The sequence below is a fragment of the Oryx dammah genome, unplaced genomic scaffold (assembly GCF_014754425.2).
Source record: "Oryx dammah isolate SB20612 unplaced genomic scaffold, SCBI_Odam_1.1 HiC_scaffold_21, whole genome shotgun sequence".
Taxonomy (NCBI): domain Eukaryota; kingdom Metazoa; phylum Chordata; class Mammalia; order Artiodactyla; family Bovidae; genus Oryx; species Oryx dammah.
Window position 1 is genome coordinate 29,161,770 of NW_024070205.1, and position 18,106 is coordinate 29,179,875.

General features: G+C 62.4%; 3 protein-coding genes across 7 annotated transcripts in view; 2 read left to right on the forward strand and 1 right to left on the reverse strand.

The window, feature by feature from the left end:
- The first annotated feature begins 826 nt into the window (after positions 1 to 826).
- KLHL17 (kelch like family member 17) lies at positions 827 to 6,518 on the forward strand. Of its 2 annotated transcripts, XM_040264034.1 has the most exons (12): positions 827 to 1,023; positions 1,821 to 2,080; positions 2,183 to 2,304; positions 2,461 to 2,682; positions 3,114 to 3,230; positions 3,433 to 3,646; positions 3,923 to 4,067; positions 4,152 to 4,319; positions 4,727 to 4,815; positions 4,899 to 4,972; positions 5,174 to 5,355; positions 5,642 to 6,518. In XM_040264034.1, exons 1-12 carry the CDS (start codon positions 914 to 916, stop codon positions 5,868 to 5,870), a joined length of 1,932 nt encoding a protein of 643 aa, XP_040119968.1. In that variant the 5' UTR covers positions 827 to 913; the 3' UTR covers positions 5,871 to 6,518. The 2 variants fall into 2 exon arrangements, with proteins under 2 accessions (XP_040119968.1, XP_040119967.1); XM_040264033.1 differs by lacking the exon at positions 827 to 1,023 and having other exon boundaries at positions 1,798 to 2,080; positions 2,183 to 2,682.
- A 92-nt stretch (positions 6,519 to 6,610) lies between these two features.
- PLEKHN1 (pleckstrin homology domain containing N1) lies at positions 6,611 to 15,040 on the forward strand. Of its 4 annotated transcripts, none has more exons than XM_040264031.1 (15): positions 6,740 to 7,432; positions 7,531 to 7,630; positions 10,404 to 10,550; positions 10,639 to 10,719; positions 10,820 to 10,892; positions 11,192 to 11,319; positions 11,389 to 11,520; positions 11,632 to 11,712; positions 12,427 to 12,502; positions 12,622 to 12,770; positions 12,893 to 13,042; positions 13,223 to 13,363; positions 13,533 to 13,664; positions 13,827 to 14,036; positions 14,442 to 15,040. In XM_040264031.1, the coding sequence occupies exons 1-15, from the start codon at positions 7,350 to 7,352 to the stop codon at positions 14,877 to 14,879; spliced, it is 2,121 nt and encodes a 706-aa protein (XP_040119965.1). In that variant the 5' UTR covers positions 6,740 to 7,349; the 3' UTR covers positions 14,880 to 15,040. The 4 variants fall into 4 exon arrangements, with proteins under 4 accessions (XP_040119964.1, XP_040119965.1, XP_040119966.1 ...); XM_040264032.1 differs by having other exon boundaries at positions 11,425 to 11,520; XM_040264030.1 differs by lacking the exon at positions 6,740 to 7,432 and adding an exon at positions 6,611 to 6,727 and having other exon boundaries at positions 11,192 to 11,520.
- The window catches only part of PERM1 (PPARGC1 and ESRR induced regulator, muscle 1), a 5,614-nt gene continuing 2,528 nt past the window's right edge, over positions 15,021 to 18,106 (reverse strand). The window contains exons 2-4 of the mRNA XM_040264028.1: positions 17,006 to 18,106; positions 16,373 to 16,498; positions 15,021 to 16,111 (exon numbers count right to left, since the gene is read on the reverse strand). The exon at positions 17,006 to 18,106 is cut by the window's right edge and continues 1,482 nt beyond it. Coding sequence (XP_040119962.1) covers positions 15,996 to 16,111; positions 16,373 to 16,498; positions 17,006 to 18,106 — 1,343 coding nt within the window. The 3' untranslated portion in view covers positions 15,021 to 15,995. The remainder of the gene's footprint in view (positions 16,112 to 16,372; positions 16,499 to 17,005) is intronic.

The following is an 18,106-nucleotide window of genomic DNA, read 5'->3' on the forward strand; positions in this document are numbered from 1 at the left end:
CGAAAAGGTAAATGACACTGATGAGGATCAGAAGGATGAGGACCACTTCATTGGGTAGACCCTAGCAATGCGCGGGACTGAAGGGCAGGAACCGGCAGCCAGCGGACAGATTCAAGCATTGTTATTGAGGCCAGTTTGGCCAAATCTCCCTGAAAGAGGAGGCCTGATACTTCAGTCCAGCGAGTCCTCTCCTGGGACTCCAGTTACTAAGGCATTTGCCTAAGTCTCCAGGCCCGCCCAGGCAAGGACAGCCACTTTTCCTCTGCCTGGTCTGTGGAACAGCCTGCCAGTGCAAAGACCGTGAGGCTGGAAGGTTGTCTTAGGGAAGGAAGGCGATGGAGAACTCAACCTATGCCCACCCCTCCTTCCACCCGTCTAATGGCAGAGGTCTGCGGGCCTGGACAGCCAGATCCCAAGACAGGGGACCTCACAATCCTACGGGCGTGCAGCCCACCCGCTCTCCCACTCCGCAGCCAGCGTCCAGTCGAGGCCAGACGGGCAAAGGCGCCTGCGTGGCGTTGGAGAGAGGCAAGCAGACGCACCCTGGGCAATCACGTTGGGCCTTTCTGCCCCCAGAAGATTCCAGGGCCGGGAAGGCTTGAACGAGGTGACGCGGGCAGATCTTGGAGGGTTCGCAGATATAGGCGACGGGCGCGGCCCGGGGGGGCTTCCTGGAGGGGGAGGCGGACGGAGACCCCAAGCATTGAGAGGATTCACCCTCTAGGCAGCGTCCCCGAAACCGCGGGAGAGCGCGGGAGGCCGGGCGGGCGGCGCCGAGAAACAGCGGCTGCGGGCAAGCGGCGGGATCGAGGGACGCCGAGCCGGTCGCCACCGCGGAGCAGCCCTTCAGCCGCCCGGCATCGGCTGGTCTGTGCGTCCTCCGCGGATCGGCGGCGGGCCAGCGGCCGAGCCCATGCAGCCTCGCAGCGAGCGCCCCGCCGGCAGGACGCAAAGTCCGGAGCACGGCAGCCCCGGGCCCGCGCCGGAGGCTCCGCCGCCGCCGCCGCCGCCGCAGCCTCCAGCGTGAGTGGGCCAGGGGTTAGGGTTAGTGACTGGCTAGGGCCGAGTAGGAGGGAAGGAGGGGCGCGCCAACCCTGGCAGGCTGCCGGGAGGAGGCGGCCTGGCGCCCTGCTGGTTCGTCGGACCGCGGAGGGTCCAGACCCCCTGCGTTATCCGCGCACACAGCCGGCGCGGGGCAGGGCATCCCGAGGTGGCTGCTCCCGGAGGTCTGACCCCACCCGCCACCCTTGAATTCCGGCTGTGCCGCTCAAAGACTCGCGCGGCCTGTCTGCAGGATGAGGGATTAAGGGTCAAAAGAGGTTACATTGCCTGTCGATGTAGGGGTCCGCTTCAGGGCCACCGGCCAGTACGCATCAGTTCACCTCGTGCACTTCCCGCAGCCCGTGCGGAGGACACCGGACTCCGACGGGGGCGCGGGAAGGGTGGCCAGCAATGGACAGAGAGCCTAGTCCCAAGGAGGGCCTAGGGAGGGAAGTATGTGCCTGAGCAGGGATCGTGGCAGAGGAAGCTGTACAGGTTCAAAGACAGGGGTCTGGCGTGGGAGCCGACCTAGAGCGGGGAGCAGGTTGGAGCAGAGTCTGGCTGGACTCCGAGGAGGCTCCCTGGCCGTGAGGCCGCAGAGTGGGTGGCGCCTGGAGAGCGCATGGGGTCCCCAGGGGCATGGGTCCTTCATGGAAACTTGGTTCGGACTTCTTTGGGGGAAGGTGGCCTCCTGGGTGCCCAGGCCCTGACCAAAGTCTCTAGGGTGGGTGAGCAGTTCTGTGCAGAGTGCACCCTGACTGGTCACTGCCCATGTGCAGCCCTGAGGCAGAGCGTGCCCGGCCCCGGCAGGCCCGGCCCACAGCCCCCATGGAAGGCACAATGCAGCTGCTGAGCCGCGAGGGCCATGCTGTGTCCCACAACTCCAAGCGGCACTACCACGACGCCTTCGTGGCCATGAGCCGCATGCGACAGCGCGGCCTCCTGTGTGACATCGTCCTGCACGTAGCTGCCAAGGAGATCCGGGCACACAAGGTGGTGCTAGCCTCCTGCAGCCCCTACTTCCACGCCATGTTCACAAGCAAGTACAGCCCATCCGGTCCAGGTGCTGGGGGGCTCTGCAGCTCTCCTGGCGTGGGCCCCAGCCTGACTCGCTGTCCCGTACCTGCCCCCCCCCCCGCAGACGAGATGAGTGAGAGCCGTCAGACACATGTGACACTGCACGACATCGACCCTCAGGCCCTGGACCAGCTGGTGCAGTTTGCATACACAGCCGAAATCGTGGTGGGAGAAGGCAACGTGCAGGTGTGGTGGCCTCAGCCTCACGGCCCGTGCTGCCACGGTGCCGGTGCCTCCGCTCCCCCCATGCCCCCAGCCTCTGTAGTGTGGCTACTCCCTCAGTCCTCACATCTGTTTCTCTGCCCCTGCTCCCCTGGCCCTCTCTCCCACCTTGCCTCACAGACTCTGCTCCCAGCAGCCAGCCTCCTGCAGCTGAATGGCGTCCGAGACGCCTGCTGCAAGTTCCTGCTGAGCCAGCTGGACCCCTCCAACTGCCTGGGCATCCGGGGCTTCGCTGACACGCACTCCTGCGGTGATCTGCTCAAGGCGGCACACAGGTACGTGCTGCAGCACTTCGTGGACGTGGCCAAGACCGAGGAGTTCATGCTGTTGCCACTGAAGCAGGTAACGTGGTAGCTGGGGAACAGCCTGGACCTTGACCCAGATCCTGACCCTGACCTATTTCCTGGACCCCAGAGCCAGCCTTGGTCCCTGGCTCCATCATCTGCACCCTAAAAACCTGGTCTTTTGTCTCTCAACCTTTATCCCCAGTTTCTGACCCACATTCCAACCCAACCACCGTCCCTTGGGCACAACCACCCCTATTTTTCTAACTCCACCCATTCTACCTACTACCCCAGTAGTCCCTGGTTCCACATCCGCAGGACGACCCTGGAATTGGCCCCCAGGAACTGGACCTGTGGCTTCTCTAACCCTGCTTGGCCCGTCCTCATAGGAACACTGGGCCCCTTGGACTCTCCCTCCCAGGCACCTTCAGGGCTCCATGGGCCCCAAGATCCTCCCCAGATCTCAGGTCTGAGGGTCCCCACCCCCAGGTGCTGGAACTGGTCTCTAGCGACAGCCTGAACGTGCCTTCAGAGGAGGACGTCTACCGTGCCGTCCTGAGCTGGGTCAAGCATGATGTGGATGCCCGGAGGCAGCATGTTCCTCGGGTGAGGCCACGCCCAGGGGCAGGGGGGCGGGGCCCACGGTGCTCAGGAAGGGACCCAGTGGCTGAGGACCCAGCTATGCCTGGGCTCTTCTGTGCCCACAAACCCCACAGGGGTGATGCAGGCATGTCTCAAGAAGGTTCCAGGGTACCTGAGAGGGTCTCAGGGCAAGGCCTGCTACCTGACTATAGCATCCACACCCCAGCTGATGAAGTGTGTCCGCCTGCCCCTGCTGAGCCGGGACTTCCTGCTGGGCCATGTGGATGCTGAGAGCCTGGTGCGGCACCACCCAGACTGCAAGGACCTACTCATCGAGGCCCTCAAGTTCCACCTGCTGCCCGAGCAGAGGGGCGTCCTGGGCACGAGCCGCACCCGGCCCCGGCGCTGTGAAGGCGCTGGTCCTGTGCTCTTTGCTGTGGGTATGCCCACCTGTCCTGTCCCATCCTGTCCCCCAAGCCCTGCCCCATGTCCCTACCCATGAGCCCAGCACAAGTCCCACTCCCCAACCCTGTGCTAGTTCCATCCTGCACTCACCCCACATCTGCTCTTCCATCCCCCATGGTGTGACCCACTCACCAGTCCCCGCCCCACTCGCCCTGGGAGCCTCCAGGCCCTCAATCTCGAGATGTGATAGAGCCTCCTAGCCGACTACCTCCCTGGGCCCTCGTCCTGCCCTGTCACCTCCCCATCCCTAGGTGGTGGGAGCCTGTTCGCCATCCACGGGGACTGTGAAGCATATGACACACGCACTGACCGCTGGCACGTGGTGGCCTCCATGTCCACACGCCGAGCCCGGGTGGGCGTGGCGGCAGTGGGGAACCGGCTGTATGCTGTGGGCGGGTAAGACTAGAGGCTGGTCTCAGGTCAGGGGCTTGGCGTGTGCCCACTGGGCCCAGCCCTGACCAGCAGTGGACCCTCCCCTAGTTACGACGGGACTTCAGATCTGGCCACCGTAGAGTCCTACGACCCTGTGACCAACACCTGGCAGCCGGAGGTGTCCATGGGCACGAGGCGCAGCTGCCTGGGTGTGGCTGCCCTGCATGGGCTCCTGTATGCAGCTGGTGGCTACGATGGGGCCTCTTGCCTCAACAGGTAGTGGCCGGGGTCAGGGCCGGGTGGCCTTTCAGAGTTGGCTCAGCAGGTGTGGCTGTACCAGGACTGCAGGGGACCTGCCTGTGAGGAGCCAAGGGGCACCCTGCCTGAGGTCACCAGGGTCCCCGGTACCTTGCCCAGCCCAGTGGCATGTTCTTTCCTCTCTGGGGTCCTTCCCCCAGGGCAGGGGCTGGACCCAGGTGGACCCTTGCCCAGCATTGTCCAGGCAGCCCATGGCCCATGTCCACCCAGCATGGCCCTGCTTTCAGCTCCAGTGGGGTTCTGGGGTCAGCCTTCCTGACTGCCTAGCACGGAATTTTAGTCATGCTTCAGGGGAGGGCAGGTCCTGGGGCCGGGACTGCCTTTCCTCCACTGCTCAAGGTCAGCCGCAGTCCTGGTGTCTACAGTGCTGAGCGCTATGACCCCCTGACGGGAACGTGGACATCCATTGCCGCCATGAGCACACGGAGGCGATACGTGCGCGTGGCCATGCTCGGTGGGCGCCTGCATTGTGTAGCACCCAGCCCCAGAGGCTCTCACACACAGCGGGGGCGCCATGAGTATGTTCACTCCCTGCAGATGGAAACCTGTATGCCGTGGGTGGCTATGACAGCTCATCACACCTGGCCACCGTGGAGAAGTACGAGCCCCAGGTGTGAAATTCCCCAGTCACATATCCCTGTTCCCAGAGGTGCTTGAGGTCAACACTGTGGCCACTCCTATCCCCCAGAGGGTCATCCCTCTATGTCCACGTTGTCTCACAGACTCCCCACCCTGGAGTAGAGGTCTGCATGTGGAGGTGGAGGGAGGCTGGTGGTGGGTGGGTCGACCCCCAGCCCATTCCTCCACCTCAGGTGAACTCCTGGACGCCTGTGGCCTCCATGCTGAGCCGGCGCAGCTCGGCAGGCGTGGCGGTGCTGGAGGGGGCCCTCTACGTGGCTGGTGGCAATGACGGAACCAGCTGCCTCAACTCTGTGGAGAGATACAGCCCCAAGGCAGGCGCCTGGGAGAGTGTGGCACCCATGAACATCAGAAGGTGCACGGGCCCCCAGAACTGTCACCACCATTGCCCTCTGTTCCCCCAACTGACAGGGCCTTATCCCTGCACAGCTTGTCCCCCACTTCCCTCCTGAGTCTCCCCTTTCAGGGCCCCGCCCCCGCATCGTCAAGGCCCCGCCCCCCATATCAAGGCCCCGCCCCAAAGACGCCTCCCAAGGCAGTGCCCCCAGGCTTTTCCAGTGGCCACAGCCCCAGACCCTGGCCCTGCCCCCTCGTCGCCCCCAGTCTCATCCCCTGCTCGTCCCCTTCCACCCTGCCCCCAGGAGCACACACGACCTAGTGGCCATGGATGGATGGCTGTACGCCGTGGGGGGCAACGACGGCAGTTCCAGCCTCAACTCCATCGAGAAGTACAACCCGAGGACCAACAAGTGGGTGGCCGCGTCCTGCATGTTCACGCGGCGTAGCAGCGTGGGCGTGGCGGTGCTGGAGCTGCTCAACTTCCCTCCACCCTCTTCACCCACGCTGTCCGTGTCGTCCACCAGCCTCTGACCCAGTGGCACGGCTGCACAGAGGCCGGCCGGCGGCCTCCCTCGTGCCTTAAGCCCCCAGGGCCCAGCACTTCCCTCCCCTGCTCGTGGGGCGGGGCTTGGCCCCCACCAGGGACATCCAGCGCCGACCGTCCACCGTGCGTCTAGCCCGGGCGTTACTGTGTTTCTCTCTCGGTGTTTGTGTGTGCCGTTTATTTATTCACTCATTAATTTATTGATTGATGTTGAGCAGGCTGCAGCTACCCATTTCTTCGTTTACTCTTGAAGTGTCTAATCTCTGGGGCCAAGCTGCTCTCCTGGGTGTCCTCCCACCCTACTGAGGGCCCTGGGGAGCAATGGAGTGAACACTGGCATTCCCCATGGGTGAGGAGCCAACTTGGGCTCTGCAGACCTGGAGGGACCGAGGGGTGATGCAGAGCAGTTATGGGAGGGGGGCTTTCTGAGTCAGGTGCAGACCCCCTAGCCCGTGCTTTGCACACCACCCTTGACGTGCCCAGCCAGGCACTCTCCCAGGGAGGGCACAAATTGGGCTTCCTTCCCATGGCAGTGGTGTCATTTCTGGATCCTGCACTGAGCTGGGCACCGTCTGCTGCCAACCCCACACAGCAATATGAGCCACTTGAACAATAAACATGTTTCTTGGGCTCTGCGGGCCTGTGGTTGAATGTCCATTTCTGCCTCTCAGGGTCCTGTCTAGGGTGACCAGAGAGGCCTGGGGTGGCTGTGTGCCCCAGCCGAGGCTCCCTGTTGACATGTGGGAGCTTTGAGACAGCGCCGTCACGTCCAGGGGCAGGGCTGTGCTGGCCCAAGTCTTACCCAGGCTCTGCATGGCATGCCCCCTGACCTCACCAGTCCCAGGTGCACCTGGGAGGGTTATGCCCTCTCTCTTGGAATCTGGATTCTGGTTAAGCCTCAGGACCATTTATCTTGACCTGGGGTGATGGTTGGACGGAGGCAGAGAGGAGGCTGCAGGAGGGTCCTAGTTCCTCCTTCCCCAGTTGCAGACTCCCGCTTCAACAGCTGAGAGTGAGCATATGTCCCGTACAGTCACTGGTGACTCAGGCTGGCATTTACGTGGAAACAGGATGTGTGCTCACATGTCTGGAAGGGGGTCACTGGGCTCGGGGAGCTCCTTTCTGGCCCTCCGACCCTAGACAACCTCCAGTCTGATGCAATGGCCTTTGAGCCCCTGTACAGACTGGGGGCTCTTGACTGGGCTATGAGTGGGGGGAATCTCTCCTCCCCCTCCCCTACCTCCCAGGCTGGCTGATATGTGGAGGACCCTGGGAAGGGAGCTGAAAGGCTCAGCTCAGCCTCTGGTAAGGGCCAGCTCGCTCCCAGAAAGACTCCGCCTCCCCAGCCCTAAGGTGCAGGGCTGGCTGGCCCAGAGCCCCGCCCCAGGAGGTGGGGCAGGAGGCTCGGAACAGAAAGACCCAGACCTGTCGACCTGCTCTACTCAGGTCAGCTGCCACTGCCACCCATGGGGAACAGCCACTGCATCCCTCAGGCCCCTAGGAGGCTCCGGGCCTCCTTTTCCAGAAAGCCCTCGCTGAAGGGAAATAGGTGAGGGGGGCGGGGTATGGCCACGGCCGCTTGGCCACAGGGTCTCCCTCGATCTGCCTCGGGGGCCAGGCTGTGAGCCTCCCCTCCCTTGTCCCCAGAGAGGACCGCGCACGGAAGCTGGCTGGCCTGTTTGGCACCGAGGCTGGTGCGGACGGGGACACCACTGCTGACAAGATCTTCCACTACATCCCAGGGACGGTGAGCGACTGACTGGGTAGCGTGCCCTGGCTCGGAGGGGTGTGGTAGCAGTGGTCTGCGTATGACTGCGTGTGTGTCCCATTTGTACTGGGCCCAGGGTCTTCCCTGTCGGCCCCAGGAGAGTCAAGCCCAGAGCACAGCGAGGAAGTAGGTGCAGCCCCGCCCTGGGGAGCTCATAGGCCGAAAGTCTGAGCGGAGAGCGAAACTGAGACCCGGCACTGAGTCAGTGGGGCGGCAGGGCGGGGCCTCCGTGCCCAGCCACGTGCCAGCCCTGCCCAGGGCCCTGGTGTCCAGCCCCCACCCCGCGCCCTGATGCAGGACAGCGTGTCTGGGCATGTTGAAGCTGGGCAAGCACGTGTGTCTGTGCTGCTCTGTGGGCATGGGTGTCAGGCGGGCGATGGGGCTGTGAACCACCACCCCCACTGTTGCTCCAAGAAAGTAAGGGGCTTCTTGTGCTCAGTGAGTCAGTCTCTCCACTACCCTTGGCCCTGGTTTCTCTAAGAGATGTCCCCTTGGGGTCCACCACTACATAATCCTGTACCCCTATGCCACACAGCAAGGAGGGCTCCCAAGCATATGCTGGGCCACCTTTGAGCTGAATACCTGCTGACCAAGGGGGAGAGACACCTGCCCTTTAACCCGGCACAGCCTCCAAGGGCTGGACTGAGGCTCTGCTGTGTGCAGAGGCCCTGGCGTGTGAGGGAAATGAGCCTCTAGGCTATTGCTCCAGGAACAACATCTGTGACTGCGGGGATCACTGGCCAGCACCCATCCTCACAGCTGCTGGTGTTGGCTCCCAGGCAGCCTTTCCAAGTGTTCCTGTCAGGCTGGGAAGCCCGGGCCTGTCCCCTCTCCCGCTCCCTGGGGTTCCCTGGGCTCCCGGTGCTGCCTTCAGAAACCAGGCTACCTCAGAGAAGCAGACAGGGCACTTCTGTCAAGGCCCTAGCCAGAATCCCTCCACGTGGCCACATCTCAGACCTCAGTTCCCTCCGTGCAGGTCCAGGGCACATCATGTGGTCCCGGTGGTCCTCGTGCCAGGACATGGCAGCTGGAGAGGGGACTGGGCTGGCTGAACCTCGGGGGGTAGGGCCAGGGGAGGAGCCAGCACTCCCCTTCCCTGTCAGGGGGTGGGCTCTGCCCCCACGTGGGAGCCTGCCCCACCATGGCCCCAAGCCTGAGCCCAGGCCACAGGCCAGCTGTGTGGCCCTTCCTGCTCCGTGGCCTATTTTTCATGGGTCCCATCCCAGCATCATTCCCCGCACTGGGTGTGGGTGCAGGAGGCCCCACCCAGAGGCAGAGAGGCCCGGAAGCTCTGAGTCTGTCTGTTCACATTCCTGGGCTTGCCCAAGGGGTGGCTCAGCTTGGCCAAGGCACAGCAGCCCCTGCCAGCTCCCCAGTGTGCCCTGATCCCCAGACTTCAGCCCCAGTAGGGCACCTGTCCTAATCTGGCTCCCATTCTGATCATCAAACCCCTGCTTATAGAGGACTCTCTATTGGCCAGAGTCAGCTGTTGGTGGGCACTGACCATCCCTCCCTTCAGCAGACAGGCACTGAAGCCCTAGGTCATCAGCACTGTCCTAGGTCCTGGCCCAGCAAAGGGGCAAATAGATAAGGGCCCTGTTCCCAGGTCATTCACATCCGTGACAAAGCCGATGACAAGATAAAGGAGGAAAAGACAGCACATCAGATGTGGCTGGCAAGAAGGTGAAATGCAAAGGAGGACCAATGGGCAGGGGCCAGTGAGGCTGGAGCGTTGGAAGGGCACCCGGACAGGAGCTCGAGAGAAGGGGTCTGAGCTGAGTGCTGGAGTAGGTGAGAAGGGACTGGGCTGAGTGCTCCAGTCAGAGAGGGCAGCAGGAGCAAAGATCCTCAGATAAGTAGATGCCTGAAGTGAGGGGAGAGGACCCCTTGGCTATTGCCAGGAACTTGGCTTCTGCTGAGAGGGAGATGGAGGCATGTGGCAGTGTGGCGCTTAACAGGCTGTGATGAGAATACTCACACCAGGCAAACTGGCAAACACTGCAAATCGGCACCCCCTTCTCGGTGTGGTGGTGTTCAGTCACTCAGTTGTGTCGAACTCGTGTGACCCCATGGACCCTAACCTTTCTCCATAGAGCCAAGTTTTAAGCCAGTACCAGCTGACACTGAAGTGTGGGAGGGTTTTGAGCATCCTCTCACTCAAACACCTGAAAACCCCTCTGACCAACAGGATTTGGAAGGTTGAGTAACCAATATAAGACTTCCCTGGTGGCTCAGCAGTAAAGAATCCACCTGCAATGCAGGAGCTGCGGGAGATGCAGGTTGGATCCCTGGGTTGGGAAGATACCCTGGAGGAGGGCATGGCAACCCACTCTAGTATTCTTTTTTTTTTTTCCCACTCTAGTATTCTTGCCGGGAGAATCCCATGGACAGAGGAGCCTGGCGGGCTACAATCCATAGGGTCGCTAAGAGTCAGACATGACTGAAGGGACTTCAAACAGCACAGCAACCAAAATAAGGGAACACAGTTAGGAAATAGTGAAGCTAAGAGTTGAATTTCCGATGAGTTGAAAGGTTGCTGGCTCCATCACTAGACCACAGAGTTGTGACCAGCAGAGGCTGTGTGTGTGTGTGTGTGTTCTGCACTGTTGCCATGTGAAGAGACTGTGTGTGTACAGGGCTCTGTACACATGTGATGCTGTGCGTGTATTCTTAACCTATGTATGGTGAGACTGTGGGCCAAGGCTGCTGGTCACCAGTCAGGCCCCCTCCCCTGACTCTTCCCCCACCCTAGAACATTCCAGGTTTGCAGAGCCAGCAAGAAATCCTGGAGCAGCCTTTCCTGAGTGTGTTCAAGGAGGGGCGGCGAAGGGCAGCAGTGAGGAGTCTAGGCAGCGTTGTACACTATGCCAAGGTCCAGCTGCGTTTCCAGCACAGCCAGGTGGGGGCTGGGCTGGGGGTGTGTGCTTAGGGGGAGCCATCCTGGAGCCTGCCCCCAAGTCCTCAGACGCTGGCCCCCTCTCCCCTAGAATGTCAGCGACTGCTACCTGGAGCTGTTCTCCTCCCACCTCTACTTCCAGGCCCATGGTCCTGAAGGACTCACTTTCCAGGTGCGGGGAGATGGGCAGAGGGAGGTGCTGGGGGAGGGGGAGAGCAGACCCTCGGGAGGCAGAGGAGTCCTAGCCCTTCTCTCCCGCTATGCTCTGGCAGGGGCTGTTACCACTGATGGAGCTGAGTGTCTGCCCCCTTGAGGGGTCTAGAGAGCACGCCTTCCAGATCACAGGTGTGTGGGAGCACGGGTGGTGCTGCCTGTGCTGACCTTGCCCTCGGGACAAGGCGACAGCAGTAAGGCTGTTCAGCGAGCCTGGCTGTTGACCTGGCCTGGGACCTTGGCAGGACCTTGGCACGTTGAGGGTTCCTGGCTTTTCCTCTGATGGGCACACGTGCAGTGCCAGGCTGGGGTGGAGGACAGCGGACTGGGGCCTCCAGAGCTGTGCATGTGGTCATCAGCGGCTCCTGCCAACCCTTGAGGGGCCTCTCCTGTGAGCCCCTGGCCTAGCCCACTCTGTCCCTCCCCCGCAGGCCCGCTGCCCGCCCCACTTCTCGTGCTCTGCCCCAGCCAGGCCGAGCTGGGCCGCTGGCTCTACCACCTGGAGAAGCAGATAGCCCTCGTGGGAGGGGTGCCTCGCTGCCCCCCAGAGCCCCTGCAGGTCAGTGCTGGGAACCCTACACCCCTTTCCCTTCCCCTCCTCCACCTGCCCCTGACCCTTTCCTCCCAGGGCGCCACTGAGGAAGCGCTCCCCTGGACTCTGCAGCGCAGGCTGACCCGGCTGCGGACAGCATCAGGCCGCCAGGTGATGGGCAGTGCCATCTGTGCCTCAAGGGTCAAGCTGCAGCATCTGCCCTCACAGGTGGGGGCACAGAGGTGGGAGGAGGTGGGGGCGGGGTATGGGCTCCAGATGGGGCTAGGCCCTGGATGTATGCCAGCGGAGACCCCACTCCACCCTGTGACCTCCCTGCAGGAGCAGTGGGACCGGCTTCTTGTCCTGTACCCAACCTCCCTGGCCATCTTCTCTGAGGAAGCAGATGGGCTTTGCTTTAAGGTGGGTCCCTCCCCACTGCAGACCCGCCCCAGGGAGGCTCCCTGCACATGGGGGTGGGAGGGGGCAACGGCTCAGGAGGAACCTGTATGTCGGGGCCTGCTGGGACAAGTGGCCCCACCCACCCAGCCTGCTGTCCTGGTCAGTCTGGTCTCAGCCTGATGTGGGCAAGGAGGGTGGGCACCTTGCCTCAGCACCTGTATCATGCTAGCAAGTCCACAGCCACCAGCAGGCCAGTCACCTGGGGGTGGCATGGGGCTTCTGGAAGGTGCCTGTACCTCTGAACAGGCATCTTCCTGGTGCCTGAAGGTTGTGTGTGTGTGCATGCGTGGGTGTAGGCATGGGCGTGAGGGTCCATCCTGTGCATCAGGGTACCTCCTACTCTGGGGGTGATCATGGCCTTCAGTCATCGAGAAACACAGGGGGCTTCCTCGTGATCCCTTCCCACCCACCCCCATCTTAATGGGTGGCCCAGGGGACCAGTCCATGACCAGTCCTGAGTCAGACATTGGCTGGAGAAAGCCCCACCTGGAGCCCAGGTGAAGACACCCCTCTAGGACAGACAGGATGTGCCTGGCCTCCCTTAAGGTGTTGACCTCAGCCCTGCTTTGCCCTCTGCCTGGTGTCCACGTGCCCACCTAACTCAGGAGGGCTCACCTGGGTGGTGGGTCAGGGATTGTTCCCTGACTCAGGCCCTGTCCCCCTAATGCCCTGCAGGGGGAGCTCCCGCTCAGCGCCATCCACATCAACCTGGAAGAGAGGGAGAAGCAGATCCGCTCTTTCCTGATTGAAGGTGGGTGGGAGCCAGGCCTGGGAGAGGGGCTGTGGCCCCGGGTGGGCACCTAGCTCTGCACTGGGGCCTGGCAGGGAGCACCCTGCCTGCCAGGCCCCCTCACAGCATCCGTGCACCAGGCCGTCTCATCAACACCATCCGTGTGGTGTGTGCCAGCTATGAGGACTATAGCCACTGGCTGCTCTGCCTGCAGACAGTCTGCCGTGAGGATGGGGCTTCCCCACCACCCGGCCCTGAGAGCCTCCTGGGGCTGCGGGCGTCCACACAGGTAAGGAGTCAGCAGGGCAGGTGCTGCCAGGCCACGGTAAAACAGACAGGTGTGCCTGGGCACGGGGAGGTGGGGAGGGTTCCAGCCACCTGGCTCACCTTTACCCCTCACCGGCTGCCCAGGTTGTGGTCAGTGGCCAAGGCTCGCTCTCCTCTGATGCACGGACCAGCTGGGACTCAGGGTGCCCAGCGCCCCCCTCCACTTGCACCAGCCACTCCCTCCCTGAGTCCTCAGCACCATCCACTGCAGGCTGCCCGGCCTGGCCCCCACCGGTGAGTATCTGGGGGGGTGGGTAATGGGCAGAGGGGGCACGGAACCATGAGGCAAGTTTGTGTTGGGGACCCCATGGCATACTTGCCTAGTTCCTAAGGGGAAGGGAGTCTGTGTAGCTTCAGACCGTTGTATGGGAGAGGGCGCCAGGAAACCTTCTGGAAGGTCCTTGGTTCCCACAGGAGCAAGCCAACCCTGGCTGCACCAGCGTCGGTGGGCACAGGGCAAAGCTGAGACAGGGCGGCAGCAGCCGATCACCCAGGAACAAGGCCCGGGCTGAGAGGCCTGGCCCAGCTGCCCTGCTACACCTGGACCTGACCAAGGTGGGCCAGCATGTTGACCCCGGCTCTGGGCATGACCCTCCACTCCCTCCCACCCTCCACCTCCTTGGCCTCCTCAGTCCTGAAACCACCAGAGGTCCCTTGCATAGAGAAGGAAGGGCTTGGCCAGTTTCAGCACCAGGAAGCTGTGTCTCCTGTCTCTTGCCTATAGTCGAGCCTAGACAACGGCCCTGAGGCTCCAGACCATTCCCTGGAGACACCCCACTCCCCGCTCTACGCTGACCCCTACACACCACCTGCCACTTCCCACCGCAAGATCACAGACGTCCAGAGCCTGGATGAGGTCAGTCCCCTGCTAGGTGACAGAAAGAGCTGGTGTGCCCACAGCCTGAGGCTGAGAGGGTACCCAAAGCCTGAGGTCTGCTCAGGCCACTGTGGGCAGCTAAGGGGGTTTCTGGGGCAGGGGCCTCTCAGGGGGCCTCAGTCACCAGTGCTCTCCCAACAGTTCCTCAGTGTGATGCAGAGCTCGCTTGGACCTGAGCCCTCCAGCCTGTTCTGCTCGGTCCCTGTGTCCGTGCCTGTCTCTGACTCCAGTTGTGGACTCTCCGGCCCCCACTTACTCTCTGAGAAGGCAGTCCCGCGGGCCCGAGCCTCTCGGCACCATCGTGCCTCCATCAAGGGCTGGGGGCCCCGGCCCCCAGACTCCCTTCAGCTTGTGAGTAGCAGTCCCCACCCTGGGCAAGGGGTTCTGTCGGGGAGAGGAAATCGCGTGGAGCCTTCTGGGACCTTGAGGGAGCAGGAGAGATGAAAACAGCGGAAGACGGGGGTGGGTGGAAACCAGGGACTGGGCTTGGTGGCAGGAAGGGAACAGTGGGGAGGAGGGGGTGCCAAGGGGAAAAGGAGGGGGTGGGGTCAGGCAGATTCGTGGACTGGTCTCCAAGCCCCCTTTCCTGGGGCCCATCTCTCAGACCTCTGGTTGGGGTCCCCAGGTCTCCCCTGAGAAAGAAGCTTCGCCCGGCCCCTCACCACCTCCCCCAGGTGAGTGAGGGCCCTGCCCCCTTCTGGGAGAGTTTGGGGTGTCACCTCCTGAAAACACACGCATGTCTGCCCTCCCCACCAGATGGCCGCCCCCCCTGGGGCTACGGCAGCATCCAGGACAAAGCTCTGTCACCTTCCCAGCGGCAGGGGCCTCGAGGAGCACCAGAGCCTGAACGGGGGCTCATCCAATGGATCTGATGGCCCCAAGCAGCTGCTTCTGGGGACCACCTGCCTGCATCGACCCTGGAGGAGGGGCCGCAACAGGACCTGGGACTTGTCTGTGGGGCCACAGGCAGTGTCGAGTCTGGGTCTGACCCCAGCAGGTGGAGGGAGCCTCAAGAACCCTGAGTTACCCTGGGCCCTGGGCACCTTGGTCAAGGTGACTGGACACCCAGAGGGGCCACACCTCAGCCTGCCTCTCAGGGAAGGAATGAGGGAGGGGACTTGGGGCAGCAGCTTCACCTGGGAGAAGGAGGATGGCACAAGCATAAAGGTCAGAGGGCTGAGAAAGTCAGGTTAGCGAGGGCCAGAGTATGTGAAACCGGAGGGCACAAGGGTCGGAGGTCAGCGAGGTCTGAGACATGATAAGCAGAGGGAGGAGGGTGGCCTGGGCGTGTGTGAGTGGGACGAACTGGTCGGGAGAAACCGGCAGGAGACCAAACAGGAAGGAAAGAGGTTTTATTGGTGCTGCGTGTCCATGCGTCCTGTCCTCAGCAGCCAGTAGTCTCCTGCGTCCTGGGGCCCCTGCATGTGCTGCTTCCAGGGCTGGACACCCACCCAAGTACCCCTTGCTCCACCACTGCCTGCGCCGTGCCCACTTTCCTGTCCCATCTCCCGCTCCTCTCAGCCCTGGGCAAAGCCAGGTGTCCAATCCCTCCACTCGATACCCTTGCCTTCCATCTCTGCAGCTCCTCCAGGGAACCCCAGAGGCTGGGCTCCAGGCCCTGCCTACGGACCCCTACCCCTCTAGGTACCTGCTCACCGTCTCAGGCAGGAACCAAGGAGGCCTTGACCAGACCTTTGGGGTTCCGGGGTCAGAGAAGCCTCAGAGGCCTCCACCGCCCCAGCCTCTTGTAAATAGGGCAGAGACTGGGACACTGCCCCCACCCCCAGCCTCGAGGCCTTCTGCCTCCTTGCCCTTGCCCCCTGCCTGGATCTCCTTCTGGGGCCTTGCTGCTGCTCTGAACCCCTCTAACTTCCACTGCCCTGTCGTGGCCCTCCCTCCAGAAGCATAACCACATAGGATGAGGATTCCAGTTAATTCTGGTTTCAGATAAATCACAAACAGTTCCTTAGTGTAAGTGGGTCTCATCCTGAGTGTCTGAGATTCAAGTTTCATTGGATGCCCTGTGTTTTTTATTGCTAACCTGGCCACCTTACTAACCAGCTTCCTGCTCAGCCCCTACCTACCCAGCCTTCCAGAATCTCCCTGCTCCCAAGCGTGGAGCACAGCCTTGGCCTCGGCCACTGGTCAGACCCTCAGTGGAGTCCAGGGGAGCTGGGACCAAGGACGCAGTCTCCATCTTAGACACTGCAGAACACAAAGAGTCAGAGGGCAAGGCCTGAGGGCAGTGCCTTGTCCTGAGCACCTGTGGACATTTCCTTGTCCTGTGTCTTCCTGGGCCGAACCTGGGTCCTAGGGGCTGGGGCTGGAGCTGGGGCTGGGGCTGCGACTACGGCTGTGGCGCCCCCGCTCCACCTGCCGGCGGAAATATCGGATGGCAGAGACGGTGCCAATGTTGGCCAGCAGCACTGCAAGAGAAATACAGACCTCCTGAGCGCCAGCTCTGTCCTGGCCTGGCCACCACCCTCCATCCATACAGGCTGACTCTCAAAGGACAAGGGCAGGCTGGCAGAGCGAGGGTGGGTCCGCAACGCAGGAAATCAGTCAGCGAGAAACCCGCACCTCCCCATGGGCCTCTCATCCCTGCTAGCCCAGAAGCTGGGACTGGACACCACTGCCCCTCCACTGGACTTCTGGACACCAGCCCACCCCACCCCGGCCCCACAAACCTGTTTTCCAGGCATCTGGGGCGTGCAGGTCTGACGTTCTCACAGCCCAGGTAGCAAAGGCTACGAACACCATGCACATGTCTTTCTGGCTGAAGGTGAACGAGGTGAGGGGACCCCGGGGTGCCACTGGGGAAGAGAAGCATGGCCTGAGCTCCTGCTGCTCCACTCAGACACACCTGCCCTGGTCACGTCTATCCTGAGTCACGTCCTTCCTGTGACACCTCTGTCCCAAGACCCAGGGTAGCGTGTGGCAGAGTTGAGTCAGGCTGACTTGGGCGAGTGCATCTGGGGCGCTGTTTCCTGGTTTGAAAAATATCTTCTAGAGGGAATGTGAGCCTGACCTGCAGGCAGTGCAGACTGAGCTGGGGATGGCCCAAGTTGTCTGGGGCTGAACACAAGGTGACAGCCGCTGTGGAGCCACCCCCTGCCTGGCTGGGGCTGCCCCACCTGGACTGTCTCCTGGGAGTGGGGGAGGAGGCAGGGGGAGGGGCCCCTCCTGAGCAGATCACCCCTGAGGCGCCCCTACCAGTTCACAAGCCAGGATCCTGGCCTGTCCCTCCCCGACGGCCCTCTTGGCTGAACTCCCTGGACAGTGTGTTCCCAGACAGACCAGGAGGCCCCCGCAACACATACCTGCTTCCCTGATGGCCAGGGTGAGCTGTTCCACTGTGGCTGGGCTAGACTCCGGTGGGGTGCCAGGCCCCACTCCCCAGAGGACTGACCTGGGGGGCTCTGGGACCTGTGTCTGGAGAAGGGCGGCTGGCCCCAGGGTGCCCCCTGACCTGTCCTCCTCGAGGAAGTGTTCATATGCCTCAGGGATGGAGATTGGCATGGGGTCTCCAGGTGGAGGGGCCGGCACAGGCCCAGCCTGTAGGGGTGGGGCCTGGGAGCGGCCCTCCTGGTGCCTCGACCTCTGGATTTGGCTGTCTTGGAAGAAGAACTCACACACATCCGGCCACTGGACTTCAGCTGGAGCCTGGGCAGCCTCTGCTGCCCCCTCAGCCTCTTCGTCCTCCTCCTCAATGGTGTCACAAAAGAAGAAGTCATAGGCTTCCGGGAGGGTCACTGCAAAGCAGCTCCTGGGTCCTGGCCCCATGGAGGCAGAGGGGGCAGGCGGGGGCAGGTGCTTCAGAATCCGAGGCTGGGGGCTCCGGGGCCCAACTGCCACAGAGTCCCAGGCTCCAGAAGCTCTGTGGCCCCCAGATGCCATCCTGGGGGCTGTGGCCGGAGAGGGTGGGCCTGAGACCTCTCCTGACCCTGGCTCTTCGGAGCTGGGCACAGCCATGGAGAATCGCACTTTCTTCTTCTTGGGTGCTTGGATGGGGCCTAGAGGGGGCTCCCCAGTGTGGTGTCCAGGGGCATCTATTGAGGGCTCCCCTCTGGGCTTCTGTTGGTGCCCCTCTAAAGACCAAACAGGGCTTAAACCCAGCTTGGCCACGGGAACAACCTCTGCTTCCACCATGTCAGACCCAGCCTGGGGTGTGGGAGCAGGTGGTGTAGACACACCCACATCAGACCCAGCCTCGAGCACACGGTGAGGCAGAGCTGTGCATGGTACAGCCTTTGAGGCAGGCATAGATGACTCCACCTCTGGCTGGACCACTGGGCCCGGCACAAGCAGATCCACATCCAGTCTAGGCTTGAAGGTGGGTGTAGACTGAGGCTCATCGGGTTGAGGTTCAGAGGTGGGTGTAGACTGAGGCTCATCGGGTTGAGGTTCAGAGGCGGGTGTAG